At 39.8% G+C, this 23341-nt stretch overlaps 1 protein-coding gene across 2 annotated transcripts in view; it reads right to left on the bottom strand.

The window, feature by feature from the left end:
* Window positions 1–588: 588 nt before the first annotated feature.
* Window positions 589–23341, bottom strand: part of LOC124556817 (transmembrane protein 183-like) — a 269512-nt gene continuing 246759 nt past the window's right edge. For both annotated transcript variants that reach the window (XR_006968701.1, XM_047130833.1), the window contains 2 exons: window positions 1814–2052; window positions 589–1456 (listed from right to left, as the gene is read on the bottom strand). Coding sequence is in view for 1 of the 2 variants with exons in the window: in XM_047130833.1 (XP_046986789.1) it covers window positions 1450–1456; window positions 1814–2052 (246 nt within the window). In the remaining variant the exon portion in view is untranslated. The remainder of the gene's footprint in view (window positions 1457–1813; window positions 2053–23341) is intronic.

The following is a 23341-nucleotide window of genomic DNA, read 5'->3' as shown; positions in this document are numbered from 1 at the left end:
ACCCACTCCATACCAAGAACTCCCTTCCATATATCCTAGCCACCCATGGCCGTCTCATCTATAGTAATGAGCAGTCCCTTTCCAAATATATTGAAGGTCTCACGAAGGCCTTCACAGTCTGAAATTACCCACCAAAGCTGTGCCTTATCTCTCCAGTCACCCACTATCTCCCACAGTCCCACTGTCCGCCCACAAAGGAGCACTTCCCTCATGACTCAGTACCCCTCAGGATTTGAGTAACTGAATCACATTCTCCACCAGGATTTTGCCTACCTGTCATTGTGCCCTGAAATGAGGAACATCCTACCCATTATCCTTCCCACCACTCCCACAGTGGTATACTGCTGCCCACTGGACCTAATCAATATCTTCCTCCATCCTTACTCCAACTCCTTGCCTCATGGCTCATATCCCTGTAATAGACCTAGATGCAAGACCTGTCCCATACATCCTCCCACCACCACCACCACCACCACCACCACCACCACCACCACCTACTCCAGTCTGGTCGCAAGCATCACCTATGCCATCAAAGCAGTCATGTGCTTAATGTAAACTGGGCAAACATGAACATGTGAAACTCATGAATGGAATACATATATTTATTGTTTTATTATCTTCTGATACACATTCTAGAATCAACTGCAGTACATATCAACATTTATCTTGAAACATTATTACATGTTTTATATATCTTTTCTAAATATACGTGTCCACTGGGAGTAACAAAGTAACACAGATTTTAACAGAGTTTTAAAATGTAATTTTTGAAAACAGCTTATCACTAGGGATATTTAATGATCAATTAAACAAAAATGCCCTTTCAGAGAACACTTATCAAGAATGGATGCTGAACATCGATCAACGAAAATCATTCTACAGGAACAACACTGGGATCATTTGTATTAACACAGATAAGTAATGCTTTTGTGCTCTTGTTTCTAAATATACGAGTCACAATGGGAGTAACACCGATTTTAACAGGCTTTTAAAATGTAATTTTTGAAAACAGCTTATCACTAGGGATATTTAATGATCAATTAAACAAAAATGCCCTTTTAGAGAACACTTATCAAGAATGGATGCTGAACATCGATCAATGAATATCATTCTACAGGAACAACACTGGGATTATTTGTATTAACACAGATAAGTTATGCTTTTGTGCTCTTGTTTCTAAATATATGAGTCACAATGGGAGTAACACAGATTTTAACAGGTTTTTAAAATGTAATTTTTGAAAACAGCTTATCACTAGGGATATTTAATGATCAATTAAACAAAAATGCCCTTTCAGAGAACACTTATCAAGAATGGATGCTGAATGTGGATCACGGAGTAACATCTTAGGGCTCATCAGCATTACCACTGATAATTTACACTTTTGTGCTGTTGAATACTGTGATAGAATTTGGCTCTCCAGGCTGGATATTTTTAGCCAAATTGTGCTCAACCCCTGCAATGAGAGTACACTTGTTAGGGAGTTTAAAAAACATGTTGTCTATGCTAAGCTTCCTGTTCACAATGACATCTGTACTATCAACATCACAAGACTTGGTTCCCAATACTCTTCTCTACGTACACCAAAAGAACTCTGTGAGAATGCTGGCTGTATAAATGAATGATGATAATTCTTTTCTCACATACATTCTAGAAACAACTGCAATACATATCAACATTTATCTTGAAACATTATTATACATTTTATATATCTTTTCTATATGTAAAGGTCACACTGGCAGTAAAAGTAACATGGATTTTAACAGGGTTTTAGGTGTTTAAAAATTAGATGTCGTGTTTCAAAACAACTCACCTCAAGGGACAGTGAGCCTTGCGGGGGTAGTAAGGGCTCCACCAATTCAGAACCCTTGTGCGTAGTATTGGCATTTCTGTTTGAAAAATGAATACCTTCTTTTCTTTATTAGTTAACATAGGGCAAGAGTGGAGTATGCATTTTATTTTCGTCATTGTATTTTCCATTTTGACAAGGATAATCTCTCGCAGTACAAGTCCCTGAAGTTTTGGCAACTCCACTTCTCGTGAAGATGTTATCTACAAAGCACAAGAGTATAATTTTTATATTTACATTCAATTGTGTTTACATTAGTAAAACAAATTTAAAAAGGTAGGTAAACAACTATGTGATAAATGAGAAGGCAAAACAAGTCAAATTTGATATGTGGGGCATGGAAGCAAACAGCCAAGTCTTGTAGAAAAATAGTTGGCAAGGAAAAGTCACAGGGAAGCCAGTGAGCCAGCCAGGTACTAGTGAAGACACTAAGCTATGACCACAGATTGACCCAAGAACATTACAGAGTAACACTGATATGCAGAGCTCCAAATGAATGTTTATCAACAATAATAGTGGGGCCAGCATTTCCTGGCTAGACAGAAAGCATGGGATGAGAGAGAGAGAGAGAGAGAGAGAGAGAGAGAGAGAGAGAGAGAGAGAGAGAGAGAGTCAGTCTTCGATACAGACACCAAGCCATCATGAAAAGTTAATGGCAGGCTTAGGACACAGTGTGTGACATACAGTGTGAGATGCCTCTCTCCCTCTACCCAGCCTCTGGAAACCCACTGAAGAGAAGTTCACAATTGGAGCCAATGAGGTGGTGGAAGACCTTCAGCGTCACGTCATGTGAGGGACTGGTGGGGGCAAAACGGAAAGCCAAAAAAAAACAGAGGCAGGATGCTTTGAACAGTGAAAGCTAGTCGGGCGGGGGGGGTGGAGGTCGGGCAGGGGGCGGGGGGGCGGAGGTCGGGCAGGGGGCACACACCTAAACAGTGAAGGAGAAACTGAAAGTATGTGAGTTTGAGATTATCAGAAGTCCAGTGAGGAAATTGGACCATGTGAGGAAATGATGATGCAGTTGAATGTGGAGGGTAAAGTACCACGAGATAGTGAAAGTGAAATGTTTATCCTCAAACAGGATAGTCTAATGGAGTGTACGTACCAGAGACATAGTAAGTGCAACAAATTTATCAGAGAACAAAGAGCAATTACAAAAGATCACATTAGTGATGGAAGAATTAGTGTGTGTAGCAAAGGTGCATGAAATAAAAGACAGTACAAAACTGTAGAAAGGACAGGAAGTCATGCTAGTGCTCCACAAAAACAACTGAGATTGGATCATATGAATACGGAAAAGAAGAATGCATTAGCAGAATTTTGCACAGAATATGGAGATGTATTCCATCTACCAGGAGACAAATTGTCATATACAGCCACAACGACACACAGAATTTTGATAGCACCAGAACACGCAGGGAAGATGGTGAATGCTAGACCATAAAGAATACCCGAAGCACAGAAAGAGGCCTTAAAAGAGCAGATTGAACAAATGCTGAAAGATGATAACTGTCAAAAGCAAGAGGGAATGGAACACACCTGTATTGTTGGTTTCAAAAAAGAGATGCAAGTTCCCAACAGAAGTGGAGAATAATTGTAGACTACAGACAGAAAAACAACATCACAGCAGATGATGCATTTCTGCTACAAAATATGTCCGATATCTTTGACCAACTGGGCAGGCAAAGTACTTCTCAATGCTTGATGTTGCAAGCAGATTTAGTGAAATATTGATGGATGAGAAGGACAGAGATAATACTGCATTCAGCTCAAACTATCAGCACTATGAGTATAAACGAATGCTAATGGGACTGGACGAAACCTCAAGTTGTTTTCAATGACTGATGAATGCAGTTTTGTGAGGTCCGCAAGGGATAAAGTGTTTAACGTACCAAGATGATACAATGTATTACGGAAGAATCCTACAGGAGCATAATAACAATCTCTGTTTCATTCTTGGTAAGTTGCTAAAGCACAAATTAAAGGTAGAAGAATATACATGTGAATTCTTAAGAAAAAAAGTGACATCATTTTAGGTCATTGTTTTGCAGACAAGGGAATCTCACTGGACATGACAAAGGTGGAAAAGGTGAAATTCTTTCAACAGCCCAGAACAACAAAAGAACTGAAAGGGTTTCTAGGTCTAACTGGGTCCTACCAACAATTTATTGCACAGTTGGGGAAAATCACAATGCCACTTCATGAACTGCTACAAAAAAAAAAGGTAAAATACAAAACAATGCTTTCTAGGAACTAAAGGAGAAATTAGTTAATCCATCACTACTTTAGTACCCTGATTTTACAAGCCGTTCGTAGTGATGACAAATGTGAGCAATGCAGCTCTGGGAGCAGTTCTGTCAAAAGACAAGAAAGTTGGCAATGACTTGCCCACTACAAATTTAGATCATTAAATGAGACAGTATTAAATTGCAGCACCAGAGAAGGAATTGTCGGCTATAGTATATGCAGTGAAACAGATCTGACTGTACATATATGAACAACAGTTTATGGTGGTATCAGACCATAAGCCATTAACATGGATATTCAGTGAGAAAGATCCTAGTTCAAAACTTCTGTAGTCAAACTAATGAAGTGAAGACTTAAGCTCGAAGAGTACAATTATGAGAACATAAATGTTTGGCGGTCGGGCCAGTCAGTCATTGGGGATCACACTTGTGTCAAACAAATACATGGGAGCATTGGACCGGCAACCATAGTGCCCCCCTCCCCCTAGACAGCACAACACAGAAGTTCTCAAAATTATTTGGTAGCACCTGAAGATGAAGGTTTACGCTTCAAACCTGCTCATGGAATAAATTAAGAAAATTATGCCAACTGAAGCGGATTTTCATTCTATAAATGTGTTCCTAGTTGCAGATGTTCACCTGAACAAGTTTTTTGCGTTAGAGGTACCAAGCACAGGAAACAGATACGTGCTGACCCAAGACAATTTAACTAAGTTTACATTAGCTTTACCCATAAAGGCAAGATACCGAAACAGTGCAGAAGTATTTGTGAAATACACGGTTTTAAGGTATGGAATTCCTTCAGTGCTTTTAACAGACCAAGGATCAAATCTCTTAAGTCATATTTTTAGTAAAATTTGTAAATAGTTGCATATAAGCACAATACACACTATGACATAGCATTCAGAATCAAATGGTGTGCTAGAAAGACATCACCATACACTGATAGAGTACTTGAGCACTTTGTGACAGGGATTCTAAGTTCATTGGACAAGTGGGTACTATATGCAGTTTTTGTATTCAACATAACACCACACAGTAGTGCCAGGTATACAGCTTTTAAATTAATGTATGGAACAAAGGTAAACATACCAGGAATATTGCAATAAGAATCAGCAAAGGTAAGTTATTACTATGAGTAATATGTGAACAGACAGAGCTAGAATCGAAGAAGCACATAACGTAGCAAGGAAATTGATAATACAACACTAAAGGACTACTAAAGAACAATATGACAAATGACAGAATCCAAATGAATTCACTGTGGGTGATGAAGTGTTGCTCTATGATAAAACAGTAAGACATGGCAGATCTAGGAAGGTTTTGCATACAAACATTTGCAATGTTGCAAATATTTGATCATGAAAAGTGTGAAGAAAGGTTGCTTCAGCCCATAAGTGCTATCCCAAGCAATTGTGGAAAAATCCTATCTTTAAATAAAAGTATTTGGACACATTTAAGTAATAATGATTACATTTGGCTCCTAAGGAAGCAGGTCTGACAGTATTATGTGTGAGGCAAGCTCTAAAGTATGTAGTACTAAAAGGAGTTGGAAAAGTAAGCTTCTACATTCAATGTAAAGAGTATGGAACAAGAGCATCAATACGATCAGAACGAATAATACGTACAAATACAACTAAGAATAATACTACAAAGAGAGTTAAAATTGATAGTTGTACAGTAAATAATGAGAATACAAACATTTCATTCCTGAAGAGTAGCCACGCAAGGCTAGGCAGAAGTAGCTGTAGCAGTATCAGTACAGTTAATGGAATCGTAGGTGAACAGATTGGGAACGTTATGTGTAATATAGTGGGTGCAGTTTCAGTTAACACTAACACTGTTATGTCAAAGCAGATGGAATGGTGCTAGCCAACCATCATCTCTGTACTATGGTTTGCAGGTACAACTTCAAGACAAGTATAGCAAGAGTTGAAACCATTTTCTGAATAAATTTAGAGGTTGCAAAGGACTTCTAGCTTAGGTTATTTCAAGTCGCTTCCCAATTCTTACCTTCTGTAATAAGGGATTTAACATTACAGCCAGGCAAAGACTGCCTCTCACAGTAGCCAACAAACTAATCACATTAGAGGCGTCACAATGAGTCAGAGAACAGTATTATTAGCCAGAACAGAAATAGAGAAGCCACAAAATGTTAGCAATGTACAAATAGTCAGTCATAGTTATTGTAAATGCTGTCATAATGGATTTTGTAAACCCATATGTAATTTGCCAAAACTGTAAACAGAAATAACTTTTAGAGTTCAAGTGAAGAACGGATAGATGAAAAATTTGACATGTTTATCTTTGCTTGGTTCTCATCTTTAGGATCAGTTATGTACTATAAAATGGGCTTATAACCCAATACCTACATCCTACATTAATAATGAAGTTTGTGAAACAAGGCTAAAAAAGTGTTTTGTTTAGTTAATACAATATACAATGTTTCACTAAGAACTCACAGTTGAATCAATTTCAATGGTTAAAAACATATAGTTAAATAATCAATTAGAGGCAAAAAAATCAAGAGAAAAAAATATTTACTACTATGTATGAGGGGAAGGAGAGCCGAAAGTAACAATTACTTTCTTGTGACCAGATGAGTGGTGGTGACTATTTCTGCCACTAGGTGCTTCCACTACACATGCTTTTGAATCATCTGCCAAGTGTCATCCATGCAGAAGAATCTGTCTGGGTGGAGTGCTTGTTTTAGTGAATGCTGTTTCACAAGTTTGGCATTTCACAGTTACAGATATGACAGAACAATGAATCAAGTTTCTGTTTCACCTCTTCTGTAGACTAAAAATGTTTGCCTCTGATGTCCTCCTGTTTTCTACAGAACAGAAAAAATGTGTGTGGTAACACAGCCATGAGTGACAGTGCCAGATCTAGTGAGTAGCACGATTGTGTAACTGTTGTCATTTTGATATTTTTCCCCAAAGCTGTATCATACCCAATAGTGTGTGGCAAGGACCGATCATGGTGGAATAGCCGATATTTTTATCACTACAGTGCAGGCTATGTTCTCCACAATGCTTCACACAATCAATTTGACACTTAAAATTAGTAATGTCAATTAATTGTGATACTTCGGGGAACAAAAAACCATTGTTTTCACACTGGTTTTCACGCTTTTGATTTTTTTTTTTTTTTTTTATGTTGTGCCAACACAGATTCCCAGTGCTCAGCTGTTGCTGGGTCATACAAATACCACCCTATCCCACTGACTGTAATAATTATTTGACAAAACTTAGTTATGTCATATCCTCAGCTACTGAGCACATGAAACAGCATTTTCTAAAATAAGCACTTTGATCTTACTGATACTTTCGGATACATGGGCATTTCACCTCTGTGTGTGTGTGTGTGTGTGTGTGTGTGTGTGTGTGTGTGTGTGTGTGTGTGTGTGTGTGTGTGAGAGAGAGAGAGAGAGAGAGAGAGAGAGAGAGAGAGAGAGAGAGAGAGAGAGAGAAAGGTGGGGGGGGGGGGGGGGGGGCGGTCCTGTCAATAAAGTAAACACTGTATCACAAAGGTACATGCCAGCTGAAATAACATGGTGATATTGGGAGGAAGGTTGATACTTCTATAGATACTTCTATACAAATCCACCAACTCTAGATAAGTGAGAAGTGATTGAGGTAAGAGATGTTTAAGGAAGAGATATGGAAAATAAAGGCTTAATATCCCATCAACATGGAGTCAGATGGATTGTTTCCACTATGTGTATATAGACTTCTGTGGTTCTAGGATGCTGACAGTAAAATGTAGACTACATGTAAAGAAGTCTGTGGTTTATCTCCTGCTTCCTATACATTAAAATGATCCCAAGCTGCAATGTGATTGGGATTCCACAACAAATGCTAAGTCCCTACATAAAGGGCTAGCTGAAACAGTTCTAAGATCAAAAACAGAATCCAATATCAGCCTGCCTAGCAGCGCACTATCATATTCAAACAAATCTTTGAGTTGACAAGTAATTTATTTTTTACTTATATATCACCTCTCAACCATAGAGTATAAAACGAAAGCCACAGTAAATGTAGAGATTTGCTCACAAACATGAAATGCCATGTTCAGCACAACACAATTATGTAAATACCTCCGTCATCCATTCTGAATACAGCAGGAGTTATCCTATGTACACTGAGGAATTCCAAATCCAAGAATGAAAGGTTACTAAATGGATACCGCAAACAAAGGAAAAACCCCATTCAAGGCCCCTCCATCTCATTTGCTTTGAATCCAGAAAATATGAACCGAACACAATATCTGGAAAGACACATATGTGTTGATGGAAGAACGATCTTTTGTAAATGCGCCACAGAAGCTTCACTGCTATCATTCAAAGCAAAAGTCTGTATTACTATGCCCACACTATCAGGATCTATACAAATGAACATGAAAACAAGGCTGTCAAAGCTATTAGCTTATCCTCTACACCTATCTCACTTAAAGCATCTCCAAGAAGTGGCTAAGTGTCCTAAAATCAAAACTATTTATGAAACTGGTGACTGATATGGAAATCATGCTTCTACTGGGTGAACCTCAAAGTCCAAACATCACCCTACACATATACAGGTCCAATTGTCAAGGCAAAGAGAGACATGTAGGGGAAAAAACTTGCTCAAAAATGGCTTTTGTATTGCAGTAGAATGGTTTTAACATTAATACAGATAAACTAACATAATAACAGATGGAAGACTCAAATACATAAACACAAAGATTACTCATTTTACGCCACCAGATCACTGTGCATTACAAAGCTATCAACCACAATTGACCGACAACCCACATAAGGAACACAGATCAAGATGGGTGGCAGTATTCATTCACAACATATAATGCTCAGTACCTGGCCCCCTCACCAATGATGTTCAGTTAGTTGTTACTAATTCTGTGCACATAAAATAAAAAAGTATTTCACCTTTTGATGCTATTGGTGCAAGACTGAAGGATTTCAGCCATGAACTGCTATAAATGGTTCTACTGTTGGAAGAGTGTAATGTACAGGTTGGTTATAGTTAAACTTTTACTACTTGAGAGGATCCCCATGAGAACTAGTGATTGTAGGACAATGAAACATTTGTAAAGTCATGCAGAAGAGAGATAATAACTAAACCATTGAAACAATATTATGAAAAGCATAGTTGTTACTCACCATATAACAGAGATGCTGAATCACAGATTGGCACAAAAAAAAAAAGACTGTCATAAAATGAGCTTTCAGCCAACCAGGCCTTTGTCCAAAGTAAACACACACACACACACACACACACACACACAAGACCACAGTCTCTGGCAGCTTAAGTCAGACTCTGTTTTGATAAAACAGCTTTATGTGTGAAGCCCTACTCACCTTATCCAGGGCCATATAAACTGCCTGCACCTGTAATGCACACTGATGCTTATGTTTCAACCCTATGTCGCCGCACCAGTACCAGTGCCTAACGGCAAATCATGACACTAACATTACTAACAACACGATCCTGCAGCGAACAGTCGAAACATGATTCCTATAAAGTTGGATACCAAAATGGTAAACAGTTTTCCCCTCTGCACTGTCTCAAGTAGCAAAAATTAAATTACAACTGCCTTCTATATTAAATGCAGTGAAACTATACAAAAATGAGTTAGTACTAAGAGCAGTTAGTTGCGTCAAATAGATGCTGAGGAGAACACAGACATAAATTACATAAAATGCCTCTCAGATGGTAAAAATATGGAAAAAGACATCATGTATCAAAGAACCCAGAAAATCTATACAAAGTGTGAATATGCAACTCAACTTGCTACTGTGGAAGAAAATGGAAAAGGAAGATTAGGATTTATGTCTCCCATCACAGATAAGGTCAGTATAGACAGAGCACAAGCTCTGAGAAGGAAAGGATGGAGAAGGAAATTGGCCAAGTCCTTTTCAAAGGAAGAATCCTGACATTTGTCTTAAGCAATATAGGTAAACCATAAAAATCTATATCTGGATAGTCAGAAAAGGATTTGAACCACCATCCTCGCGAATGTGAGTCCAGTGTTTTAACACGTGTCCACTTTGGCTCACCAGAGTGGAAGAGGCATCAACACTGATAGCAGCACATATAATACAAATCAAACACCCTAATGGGAAATTTATTGTGTTTCTTGCATCTCATGCAGTAACAGTTTCCAGTTAGCAGTAAACTTTCTTTTTATGAACACAGAGTTCTTGGAAAGCCTACTGCTCAAGATATACAGTCGAAGAGACCTACTGTATGACAGAGAGATCTCTATAAGTAGTTTTTTATGATACATGGTCAGATCACACATGGTCAGATAGTTTTTCACTCTCACAAATCATGGTATTATTGTTGTATCTATTTGCACTATCTGCAGATGAACTGGAGGGACTTAAAATGGCACAACCACACTACTGGCCATTAAAATTGCTACACCACAAAGATGACATGCTACAGACGCGAAATTTAACCAACAGGAAGAAGATGCTGTGATATGCAAATGATCAGCTTTTCAGAGCATTCACACAAGGTTGGCGCCGATGGCGACACCTACAACGTGCTGAGATGAGGAAAGTTTCCAACCGATTTCTCATACACAAACAGCAGTTGACCGGCGTTGTCTGGTGAAACGTTATTGTGATGCCTCGCGTAAGGAGGAGAAATGCGTACCATCATGTTTCCGACTTTGATAAAGGTCAGATTGTAGCCTATCGTGATTGCGGTTTATCGTATCGCGACATTGCTGCTCGCGTTGGTCGAGACCCAATGACTGTTAGCAGAATATGGAATCGGTGGGTTCAGGAGGGTAATACGGAACGCCGTGCCGGATCCCAATGGCCTCGTATCACTAGCAGTCGAGATGACAGGCATCTTATCCGCATGGCTGTAACGGATAGTGCAGCCACGTCTCGATCCCTGAGTCAACAGATGGGGACGTATGCAAGACAACAACCATCTACACAAACAGTTCGACGATGTTTGCAGCAGCATGGACTATCTGCTCGGAGACCATGGCTGCGGTTACCCTTGATGCTACATCACAGACAGGAGCACCTGTGATAGCGTACTCAACGACGAACCTGGGTGCACGAATGGCAAAACATCATTTTTTCAGATGTTCTGTTTACAGCATCATGATGGTCGCATCCGTGTGTGGCGACATCGCGGTGAATGCACATTGGAAGCATGTATTCGTCATTGCCATACTGGCGTATCACCTGGCGTGATGGTAAGGGGTGCCATTGGTTACACGTGTCGGTCACCTCTTGTTCGCATTGACGGCACTTTGAACAGTGGACATTACATTTCGGATGTGTTACAACCCGTGGCTCTACCCTGCATTCGATCCTGCGAAACGCTACATTTCAGCAGGATAATGCACGACCGCATGTTGCAGGTCCTGTACGGGTCTTTCCGGATACAGAAAATGTTCGACTGCTGCCCTGACCAGCACATTCTCCAGATCTCTCACCAATTGAAAACGTCTGGTCAGTGGTGGCCGAGCAACTGGCTCCTCACAATACGCCAGTCACTACTCTTGATGAACTGTGGTATCGTGTTGAAGCTGCATGGGCAGCTGTACCTGTACACGCCATCCAAGCTCTGTTTGACTGAATGCCCAGGCGTATCAAGGCCGTAATTATGGCCAGAGGTGGTAGTTCTGGGTAAGGATTTCTCAGGATCTATGCGCCCAAATTGCGTGAAAATGTAATCACATGTCAGTTCTAGTATAATATATTTATCCAATGAATACCCATTTATCATATGCATTTCTTCTTGGTGTAGCAATTTTAATGGCCAGTAGTGTAGATTGGATGGTTGTTAGGTACAAATGAAATACACAAGATTGAGTGGGATATGCCATTATCAAGCTTTGTCACACACAACATTTTGTTATGCTTACAGCTTACTATGATCCACAAAGAAGTGTGGAAAGAACAACATGTGATGGTGTCCCTAATAAGAGATCAATTCAACCATATTGGTACAGGCACAACTCTCAAAGACACTATGTTGCTCTCAGTGTTCAAAGATAACACAGCAATGCTTCAAATTCACTTATTATGGATGCTATCATATTTTGGACTGCAGCACACTGTTAAGTATAATACAGTTTTGGTGTAATACAGCTAATCGCTAATAAAAATTAAGCATTTATGTAAGATAAAATACCGTTTCATGTAGGAAAATAACTCACTTTAAGTTATATTTTTTGCTCTGAACTTTCACAGAAATTACTGCATCGAATCAGATACAGATGCCACCATATGACACAGGGCAGCCCAACTAAAATCAATTGATAAATGTATTTCATTGTGTGAAACCTGGGGACATCAGTGATAATTTAGACACAAAAGCAAAAGCAGTGATACAGCAATCCGTACAGGCACTAACACATACTCAGGCAAGCAGATGAACTTCACCGAATGCAGACCTCCAGGGATTAACGACGGATGTCAGAAGACCAAACAGATTTTGTCAGAAAAGAAGTATAGGTGAACAAAGAGCTCACAAACTGAAACAGTGCTGAAACCCACGCAAGATTTTGAAGAAAGTCTGTGAGTGATCACAGTGGATAAATCTAAGTAACTTTGTATCATAGTATCTACCAGGTGTAGAAGTATGAAACCGGAATTTAGTTGCAATAATTACACATCTGTTGTTTGAAACTGATAAACAATATTTTATTCAAAATAATCTCCACTGCTATTTATACGTTCTCCCACCTCTCCCACAGGCTATGAATGCCATGCCTTCTTTTGAAGCGAAGCAGTCAGCGAGCCATTTTTGTACATTTTCACATGAATTGAAGCATTGTTCAGTGAAAGTGTGTCCCAGTGATGCAAATAGATGATAACTGAATGGAGCCAAGTCTGGAGATAAGCCACATGCCCTAGTATTTCCCAACTGAACACCTCGATCATTCACCTGACCCATTTTGCTGCATGTGATGGAGCGTTATCATGGAGCAGTATGACTTTGTGTTACCTTTGTCCATATTCCAATTATTTTTCCATGTAATGCTCGATTTAAATCAATTATTAGCTGTTGGTAGCAATCAGTGTTAACTGCGTCACCAAGTTTTAGCAGCTCATAATAGATGATACCCTTCTAATCCCACCAAACACAAAGCATTGCCTTCTTTCCAAAGTGATTTGGATGTCAGTGGTTTGCCTGGATTCACCAATGATTTACGATGCCTAGGATTCTCAAATGTATCGATTTTTCATCACCTGTCACCATTCGATGGTGAAACGACTTTCTTTTGTATCTGGCAAGCAGTATTTCACAAGTTGTCTTTTGATTTGCTTGCTGTCTTTCATTCACGTCATGCGGAACCATTTTCCCACTTGCTGCACCTTTCCCATAGCTTTCAACTGAAGAGAAATGGCTTTCTGAATCACATTCAATTGTTATGCGAGTTCCTGTTGAGTTTGAGTATCATCTTCATTCAATAAGGTCAGCAATTCGTTGTCTTTGAACTTTTTTGGTGGTTTCCCATGCTCATCATTTCTCATGTCAAAATCACCACTTTTGAATTTTTTGAACCACTCGAAACACTGGTTTCCCAAGAGCATGTTCGCCAAAAATTTCTACAAGCATTTTATGCAGTTCTGCACCAGAAAACCAACGCTGTCCGCAAATCATAGTTAGTAGGCACAAAACTCGACATTTTTACTGGTCTGAAACAGATACCAGTGTATGGAACTTAGGTTACTGTGTGCCGACATTCATCGTGACATTGCAGGAAGCAGATGGCCCTGCTGATGTAGTCTCATGGCTAGTACCATCTATAGGGAAATTCCGTTTTCATACTTCTACACCTGGTATATCTTGACCCATGGAGCATGTCATGCAACACTGTTTGCCAAAAAGTAAAACTACCAAAAATGCTGTCAGCAAGAAAGAAATGGAAGTATAATTGAAAACTGGCAGCATGAAGCTCAGTTAGTAATGGATATGCTATTGTCAGACAGCATTCATGAGGTTGCTATATAAACACTATGTGACCAAAAGTATCCGGACATCTGGCTGAAAATGACTTACAAGTTCGTGGCGCCCTCCAACTGTAACATTGGAATTCAATATGGTGTTGGCTCATCCTTAGCCTTGATGACAGCTTTCACTCTCGCAGGCATATGTTCAGTCAGGTGCTTGAAGGTTTCTTGGGGAGTGACAGCCCATTCTTCATGAAGTGCTGCACTGAGGAGAGGTATCAATGTCTGTCGGTGAGGCCTGGCACGAAGTCTTCATTCCAAAACATCCAAAGGTGTTCTATAGGATTCAGGTCAGGTCTCTGTGCAGGCTAGTCCATTACAGGGATGTTATTGTCGTGTAATCCCTCCGCCACAGGCCGTGCATTAGGAACAGGTGCTCGATCATGTTGAAAGATCCAATCACCATCCCCAAATTGCTTTTCAACAGTGGGAAGCAAGACGGTGCTTAAAACATTAATGTAGGCCTGTGCTGTGATAGTGCTACACAAAACAACAACAGGTGCAAGCCCCCTCAATGAAAAACAAGACCACACCATAACACCAATGCCTCCGAATTTTACTGTTGGAACTACATACGCTGGCAGATGATGTTCACCGAGCATTCGCCATACCCACACCCTGCCAACGGATCGCTACATCATGTACCATGATTCGCCACTCCACACAACGTTTTTCCACTGTTCAGTCATCCAATGTTTACGTTCCTTACACAAAGTGAGGCATCATTTGGCATTTACTGGTGTGATGTGGGGCTTATGAGCAGCTGCTCTACCATGAAATCCAAGTTTTCTCACCTCCTACGTTACTGTAGTAGTACTTGCAGTGGATCCCGATGCAGTTTGGAATTTCTGTGTGATGGTCTGGATAGATGTCTGCCTATTACACATTACAAGCTTCTTCACCTGTCAGCAGTCTCTGTCAGTCAACAGACAAGGTTGGCCTGTACACTTTTGTACTGTACATGTCCCTTCACGTGTCCACTTCACTATCACATCGAAAACAGTGGACCTAGGGATGTTTAGGAGTGTGGAAATTTCGTGTAGAGATATATGACACCAGTTACACCCAATGACCTGACCACATTCAAAATCCGTGAGATCCACGGAGCACCCCATTCTGCTCTCTCACGATGTGTAATGACAACTGAGGTCGCTAATATGGAGCACCTGGCAGTAGGTGGCAGCACAATGCACCTAAAATATAAAAAAAAAGTATGTTTTTGGTGGTGTCCGGATACTTTTGATCACATGGTATATATATATATATATATATGGCACAGATGGCATTTCCGACGAAATTCTGCGTGCTCAACATGCACCGATCAGTTCACACTACTGTCACTTAACCTAATGCAAATCTCTTCCAAGGCATAATACCAACAATACGGTAAAAATGCAACTATGATTATATTAAAGAAGGGCATGGATAAAAATCTTCTAGCTCTCAAGTCCTACAAATTACATGAGCACCGAGACCTCTGCTGAGCAGAATGGCTCAAACTCTGAGGAGGACATTAACCTAGTATGGAAGAGCATGAAAGTGCAGAGAGCTACTTCCAGCGTAGACAGGCCACTCCGAGGTCAAAACTGACGGATTAAGAGGAAGTAGACGTACTGGTGACATCATTAGAATCACAATTACAAACTCGCAAGAGAGAGATCAAGATGAGAGTGACAGGCAAGAGAAAATAATAGTCAGACTAGTGGCTCAATTGATCCACGAGAGACCAGAGACAAATTTTACGCCAGCTTCCAATCGCCTTGTGTGTGCCTACATCAGACGGTTAGGGAACAATAAATCCCCTGATCCTGACAAGATCCATGTCCCATGCCTAAAGCTTGTACCTCCTACTGCAATCACCTACCTTGCAACTTCATACTATCAATGCCTCTCCCTAACCTACTTCTGAACGGCCTGGAAAACTTCTTGGGTCATAACCTTATCCAAACCCAATAAGAATCCCATCCTTCCCCAAAGTTATTGACCTACTTCACTCCTTTGCCTTCTAGGGAACATACTGGAAGGTCTTATCCATCAAGACCTTATCAAATTCCTTCATGACAATAATATAGTCACCCCTGAGCTGTGTAGCTTCCATTCAGAACATAGCACCATGCATCAATACCTGCATGTGGTGGAACACATATGCAGTGTGAGAGAAGAAACACAATAAAGGAGCAATCTTTCTCAAAATCAAGAAAGCCTTCAACAAAGTCTGGCATGATGGCTTAATTTAAAATTATATACACAAATTATCCCAGTTAGACATACCAGGACACATGATCAGCATGACTGACTCATTCCTGGTCGTGAGGCAGTACTCCATCAGGGGAGGCAAATTTGTCAGTATGATCAGGGATGCTGTGGTCACAGTTCTGTATGGCACAGTTCTAGGCCCCATATTGTACTCATCATACACCAACAACATGCCAGAATCGGCAGGAGGTGAAATAGGGTTATATGCCGATGATATGACAGTCTATAAAGGCAGCTGCAACCTCCACTTCATCACTAGGAAGCTACAGGAGCACCTACAAGACAAAATCGTCAACTGAGCAACATCTGGAAGATCAAGATAAAGCCAGAAAAATCCATAGCAGTAATGTTCATGAGCAAGTTCATCCACCCGAACAGACATATCTCTGTGACCAGCTGTGGAGTGACTTATCTTGGCCATCAGCTGGATAGGCAATTAACTTTTGCCAAACAAGTCAGTACATCCTAAAGTAGAGATTGCACTGTTTATAGCCAACTTTCCCTGCTCCTCAAGGGTAGGGGCTTACTATAGAGAGAGATATAGAGCTGTAATCCTTCCAGTTATGTTATACAAGTCTGAGGTTTGGTCAATGGCGCGCGCGCGCGCCCACACACACACACACACACACACACACACACACACACACACACACACACACACACACTTAAGATGCTTCAAAATAGAACCCTCCTCAACATTTCGGAGACAGACTGTTGCATGCCCAACAAACACATCTTAGGAAAACCATCGATCCTCATATACATCAAAAGGAAATCAGAAATACTCTATGAGGAAGCTTCCACTTTGACCTGCCATCTTATTCATCAGTTCAACGCACAACACCCCAACACTTCCTTCAGATAAGATACCAATCTCCACATTAACCAGTCAATTTAGGAGATAATCGACTACAGACATACATACAATCTATTAGATAAAAGAAAGCCATTTCCCAACATCATTCAGCCATGCTAGAAGCCAGTCAGGCAAAGTATGACTCTTCTATTGGGTAAAAATACAGATAAACGAGTGAGCCCTATAGGCTGATCTATCTGATATACATCTTTGGAAAACTGCTGGAAAAGCTGCTATGTAGCAGACTGAAGGAGCAAAGACTACTGTAGGGAATCATTCCTAAGCAGATTAGTGTCATGAAAGTGAAGTCAACAGAGGGTGCTGTAACTGAAGCAATAATCTCCTCAAGAAATGCTCCATGAAAATATTTAGCGGCTATGTTGTTGTTGTTGTTGTTGTTGTGGTCTTCAGTCCTGAGACTGGTTTGATGCAGCTCTCCATGCTACTCTATCCTGTGCAAGCTTTTTCATCTCCCAGTACCTACTGCAACCTACATCCTTCTGAATCTGCTTAGTGTATTTATCTCTTGGTCTCCCTCTATGATTTTTACCCTCCACGCTGCCCTCCAATACTAAATTGGTGATCCCTTGATGCCTCAGAACATGTCCTACCAACCGATCCCTTCTTCTGGTCAAGTTCTGCCACAAACTTCTCTTCTCCCCAGTCCTATTCAATACTTCCTCATTAGTTATGTGATCTACCCATCTAATCTTCAGCATTCTTCTGTAGCACCACATTTAGAAAGCTTCTATTCTCTTCTTGTCCAAACTATTTATCGTCCATGTTTCACTTCCATACATGGCTACACTCCATACAAATACTTTCAGAAATGACTTCCTAACACTTAAATCTATACTCGATGTTAACAAATTTCTCTTCTTCAGAAACGCATTCCTTGCCATTGCCAGCCTACATTTTATATCCTCTCTACTTCGACTATCATCAGTTATTTTGCTCCCCAAATAGCAAAACTCCTTTACTACTTTAAGTGTCTCATTTCCTAATCTAATTCCCTCAGCATCACCCGACTTAATTAGACTACATTCCATTATCCTTGTTTTGCTTTTGTTGATGTTCATCTTATATCCTCCTTTCAAGACACTGTCCATTCCATTCAACTGCTCTTCCAAGTCCTTTGCTGTCTCCGACAGAATTACAATGTCATCGGCGAACCTCAAAGTTTTTATTTCTTCTCCATGAATTTTAATACCTACTCCGAATTTTTCTTTTATTTCCTTTACTGCTTGCTCAATATACAGATTGAACAACATCGGGGAGAGGCTACAACCCTGTCTTACTCCCTTCCCAACCACTGCTTCCCTTTCATGTCCCTCGACTCTTATAACTGCCATCTGGTTTCTGTACAAATTGTAAATAGCCTTTCGCTCCCTGTATTTTACCCCTGCCACCTTTAGAATTTGAAAGAGAGTATTCCAGTCAACATTGTCAAAAGCTTTCTCTAAGTCTACAAATGCTAGAAACGTAGGTTTGCCTTTCCTTAATCTTTCTTCTAAGATAAGTCGTAAGGTCAGTATTGCCTCACGTGTTCCAGTGTTTCTACAGAATCCAAACTGATCTTCCCCGAGGTTGGCTTCTACTAGTTTTTCAGTTCGTCTGTAAAGAATTCGTGTTAGTATTTTGCAGCTGTGACTTATTAAACTGATAGTTCGGTAATTTTCACATCTGTCAACACCTGCTTTCTTTGGGATTGGAATTATTATATTCTTCTTGAAGTCTGAGGGTATTTCGCCTGTTTCACACATCTTGCTCACCAGATGGTAGAGTTTTGTCAGGACTGGCTCTCCCAAGGCCGTCAGTAGTTCCAATGGAATGTTGTCTACTCCGGGGGCCTTGTTTCGACTCAGGTCTTTCAGTGCTCTGTCAAACTCTTCACGCAGTATCATATCTCCCATTTCATCTTCATCTACATCCTCTTCCATTTCCATAATATTGTTCTCAAGTACATCGCCCTTGTATAGACCTTCTATATACTCCTTCCACCTTTCTGCTTTCCCTTCTTTGCTTAGAATATCGATAGCTATTTCTGAGTAGTTTGTCTACCTCTGGTAGTTTGCGCTGTTTACCATCTGAGGGAGTAGGATTGCACGACAGCTCTACACAGCTCTTGGAACAACTAACATCAGGACTGAGACGCCAGACTTGCATGTCCCTGTCAACATGTATGCAAGATAATCTCCAAAGGTTGCCCAAAAGGATCCACCTGTAGTCTTGTGTTATAGAACACAATGTTGGAGCCATTCACTGGAAAGCTACAATACACTCAGGCAGTCATAGGTTCAGTGGCATATGCCAATAATGTCACGATCCTAGTAAAGGAAAGCTTGGGAAACAATCTCAAAACAGGTTGTGACATAGTCCTTCAAGAAGTGCACGAGTCATGTCAAGTATATTTATCAGACGATTCCTCAAAAAATACATACTTTGCTAATAATAAATCCATAAAAAGAGAAACTTTATTAAGACACTTATATCTCTTTTATGAGAATAGAATCAATTCCAGTGCTCATATAGAAGAAATGTGTAGGAGACGCATAAAACTAATGCTGTGATCATTAGCTGCCAATAATAATAATTGTATCACAAGACTATTTTCACTGCTATTTTGCAAATGTTCCTCAGAATAAGTTGCTGTGAATAACAGCAGGACAAACTATAAACAGAGTAATATGAGGAGTATTACTCAGGTTGTCAGTAGATCAACTTCATCTACAAATATGTAAACAAGTAGCTATTTACTGTATGCAGAGGAGTTACAATCAAGTTCAGAGCCTCACATATGCAAACCTGGCAGATCCTTGACATCATCACTGGTGCAGTGTAAAAAGGGGTTGGAAGGCAAATGATCATCTTAATCAAGATACTTCCCCTGCTCAACTGGAACAGCAGCATCAATGAGGTAGTGGTCTGCACACCCATGGAATCCTACAGACTGAGGTTACATGGTACTCTGTACTGGATGTGGCAATGCACTCTAGGACCAGGAGAAAGTTCTCTGCAACCACAGAGCACCGGATAAAAATTTGCAGACAAAAGCTGCTATTGCCACTGAAATGGACAAAGAATTTACATTCTTTCATAGTGCCTTCTGAGGTGCCCATAGAGCTTACAGATCACCATGACACTAAGTGACTGTCAGGAATCTCTGACAAAAAACTTTAAAATTGATAATAGTGATCAGTTTAGCAAGTACGGATAGAAAGTTTTCAGTAATTATCCATCATAACAGTAGTAGAAACAACAATGGTGATTCATACAGTACTAGTAATGGTCTTAAAAGTATAGGAATAATAATCTTACTATTTTGCCTTTTTTTAAAAATACAGTATAGTGTAATTACTTAACCTAAAAAGAATTTAGAATTATAATTGCAGACAGAAAGTGTGGTCCATTATGGTATACCAGACAGCAAGTTGTTATTAGAAATAAATACATCCACACAATAAGAAAATTTTTGAATGCTTACAAACTAGCTTCATTGTCAGATAAGATTAGATCCCCACCTAAATTTACTGCTACCCTCTCATTGATATACATATGCCAAAGGCAGTACAAATGGATGGGTCCCTCCACCACAGCACAAAACCACGTGTAAGTAGCCTACAGCTTATACAGAGATGGCTGAATGAAGTGCATCCCATTTCTATGGCTCAAAGGAGGAATGCTATGACTGGACGGTTTCCACAGTGTGCAGCATTTTGCCCGTCACCTCCAGCCAATCTTTCTCCCATTGATGCCTCACAATTCAACAGTGAAGTTACAGATCCTGTGTTCTTGGATACCCAGTAGAACAAACAATCTTCTAGTCCTACTGTTGTAGCAGAAGACCGGTGTCCTGTACATCCTAAATCACCTCTTCTGCCAACATCTGAGGAAGAGCCAGAAGAGAACTTCATTCTCTCCCACCTGCCCCCCTGAGGGCCATCACACTCAGATACTACAATTCTGGGTCTCTTAAGAAGCCAAAGTAGTTATTTGTTAAAACTTTGGCAAAAAATATTAATATTCACCACACCTATTTCAAAAGGCAGCTCTCGCAGATGATTATTGCAAATTTGTTCCATGGGATCTGTCAGCAAAGAGGGCGTATTCTCACAAGCAAATGATCATAAAGGTGCCAAATAGCAACTTGTGATATACTGTCCCAAGCATTTTGCACCATTTGTTGTAATTCAGCAATGGTTCTTGCAGGCTCTGGAGAACAAGTAAGTTCCTGATTCATCATGTCCCATTTGTGTTCAACTGCTGACAGATCTTGTGGTCTTCCTGGCCATGGCAATTGTTTGTGGTAAAAAACAGTATGTTGTATAGTAGTAGTCATCTGTGGATATGCATTGTCCTGCTGTTAAAGCACATCAAATTTATGTTTAGGAAATTGCCGTGGCACGGGGATTACAATCTGTGCAATGGGCAGTGGTTACTTTGCTCTGCAGAAAAAACCAAACGTGACTGCGAGTTGTAAGGCAACTGACAACTGACACGTGAGCGACAGAAGCGAGTGACAGCGCGCAACAACTTCAGGCGACAAAACACAGCCGCAGGTGTAGTTACAAAAGTGTCCTACGTGAGCGACATCTGTGTCACTGCCTGCCTCCCGCTGCAACTGGTGACGTTTGAATTCAAGTGTGTTTGAATCTTGTCACTGCAGCACGCGTGACACAGAGTGACAGCCACGTGTCTTCTTGGCAAACCAGTCGAGTGGCCGCGACGGCAGCTATGAGTTACTTAACATCCGATTTCAAGAAAACTATTCAGCGAAAAAATTTGATTCTTCCACAACCTATAGCTTGATATCCTAAAACAATAAAGGTTAGAATTTATTTTCGTTATTCGTCATTGTTACTGTGCTGCACGAAATTGAGTAGAGGGCTGCATGAAATTTTTACGAATTTGCAAAGGTAAAAATCACACTGTGTAGGCTTTCCGTATAGTTCATTTAAGGCCATACATTATTGAGTATGAAATGTAACCAATATATCTAAACTGTATTTAAAGTTGAGACCGGAATGATATCTCTTTACATTCTTGAGATATTGGTTGTTATATCCATGGACAGGTCACTCGCAGTGCGTCTGAACCTTTCCTGCGCTTCGGGAATCAAGTGGTCGTAAAAATCGTCGTATCTCATAAAAGGTTCAAGATATCAAAACGATGAATTTTGGAAACGACAGCATGCAGAAAAGACTGTTTCATCATATGATTAACACTTTATATGTCTTTGTAAATGTGTGAGCAGAGTGAAAGCAATAACTTACACCATGAGGTTTTGTCCAAATTGTCATAGCCATACAAATGAAGAGGAACAGGTAAATGGGGTATCAAAGTGACCAGCATGAGGTCTAGTTTGGCACGAAAATATTTAACTGATTGTAGGTAATCAGGGTAATTAACAAAAACTTTATTAATAAGTTGAGGACAAATTCAAATATTTCACGAAAAGCTGCTGTAAATGAAGTGTCAAAAATTTCATCTGTTCACGTATTTTCATTTTGCACGTAAAAAGATACATTCGTGCGGTATTTAATGTCAAAAAGCCTTCCTTTGAATGAAGTACATTAGGAAGGCAAACGAGGAGTCAGTAAGATCATGCTTTCTGAATAAAGCTTGAAATTAAAAAATGAAAGGAATCAGTCAAATATTTTATGAAATGATTTGTGTAAAAGAAATAAGTAGATCAGAGGAACTTTCTACGTGCCATTGAATGATGCTCAAAATCATGAACAGAAAATAAGGTGCACCAAACATTTCCCTAATATTTTTTATATCATACTTTTAGACAAATCATTACACAAAACGTTTGACTTTCTTTTCAAAAATTTTGTAAGCTTTACTTTTACAGAATATTTAGAGTAATTGAAATGCTTGGCCTTAACATAGACTGCTGATGAATTACATTCACAACATCAAATATCAGTAAGATTTCATGATTCATTGTAATTTATTAGGAATTAAATGTGTGTGATATAATGGGATAGGTGTGAGGATCAAGTTCTTTTGCAAGACCTTAAAAATATACTTAGCAATGCAGTGTAAACAGTACTTAGTACAAAGAATTGTAACTGAGTCAGTAAAAATATATTAACAGCCTAGAATCAAACCAGGACCTTTTCCTAACACATAATCACCAA

This window comes from Schistocerca americana, chromosome X (genome assembly GCF_021461395.2).
Source record: "Schistocerca americana isolate TAMUIC-IGC-003095 chromosome X, iqSchAmer2.1, whole genome shotgun sequence".
NCBI classification, from domain to species: Eukaryota; Metazoa; Arthropoda; class Insecta; order Orthoptera; family Acrididae; genus Schistocerca; species Schistocerca americana.
Note: the sequence above shows the minus strand (reverse complement) of the source record. Positions and strands in the feature narration are given on the sequence as shown.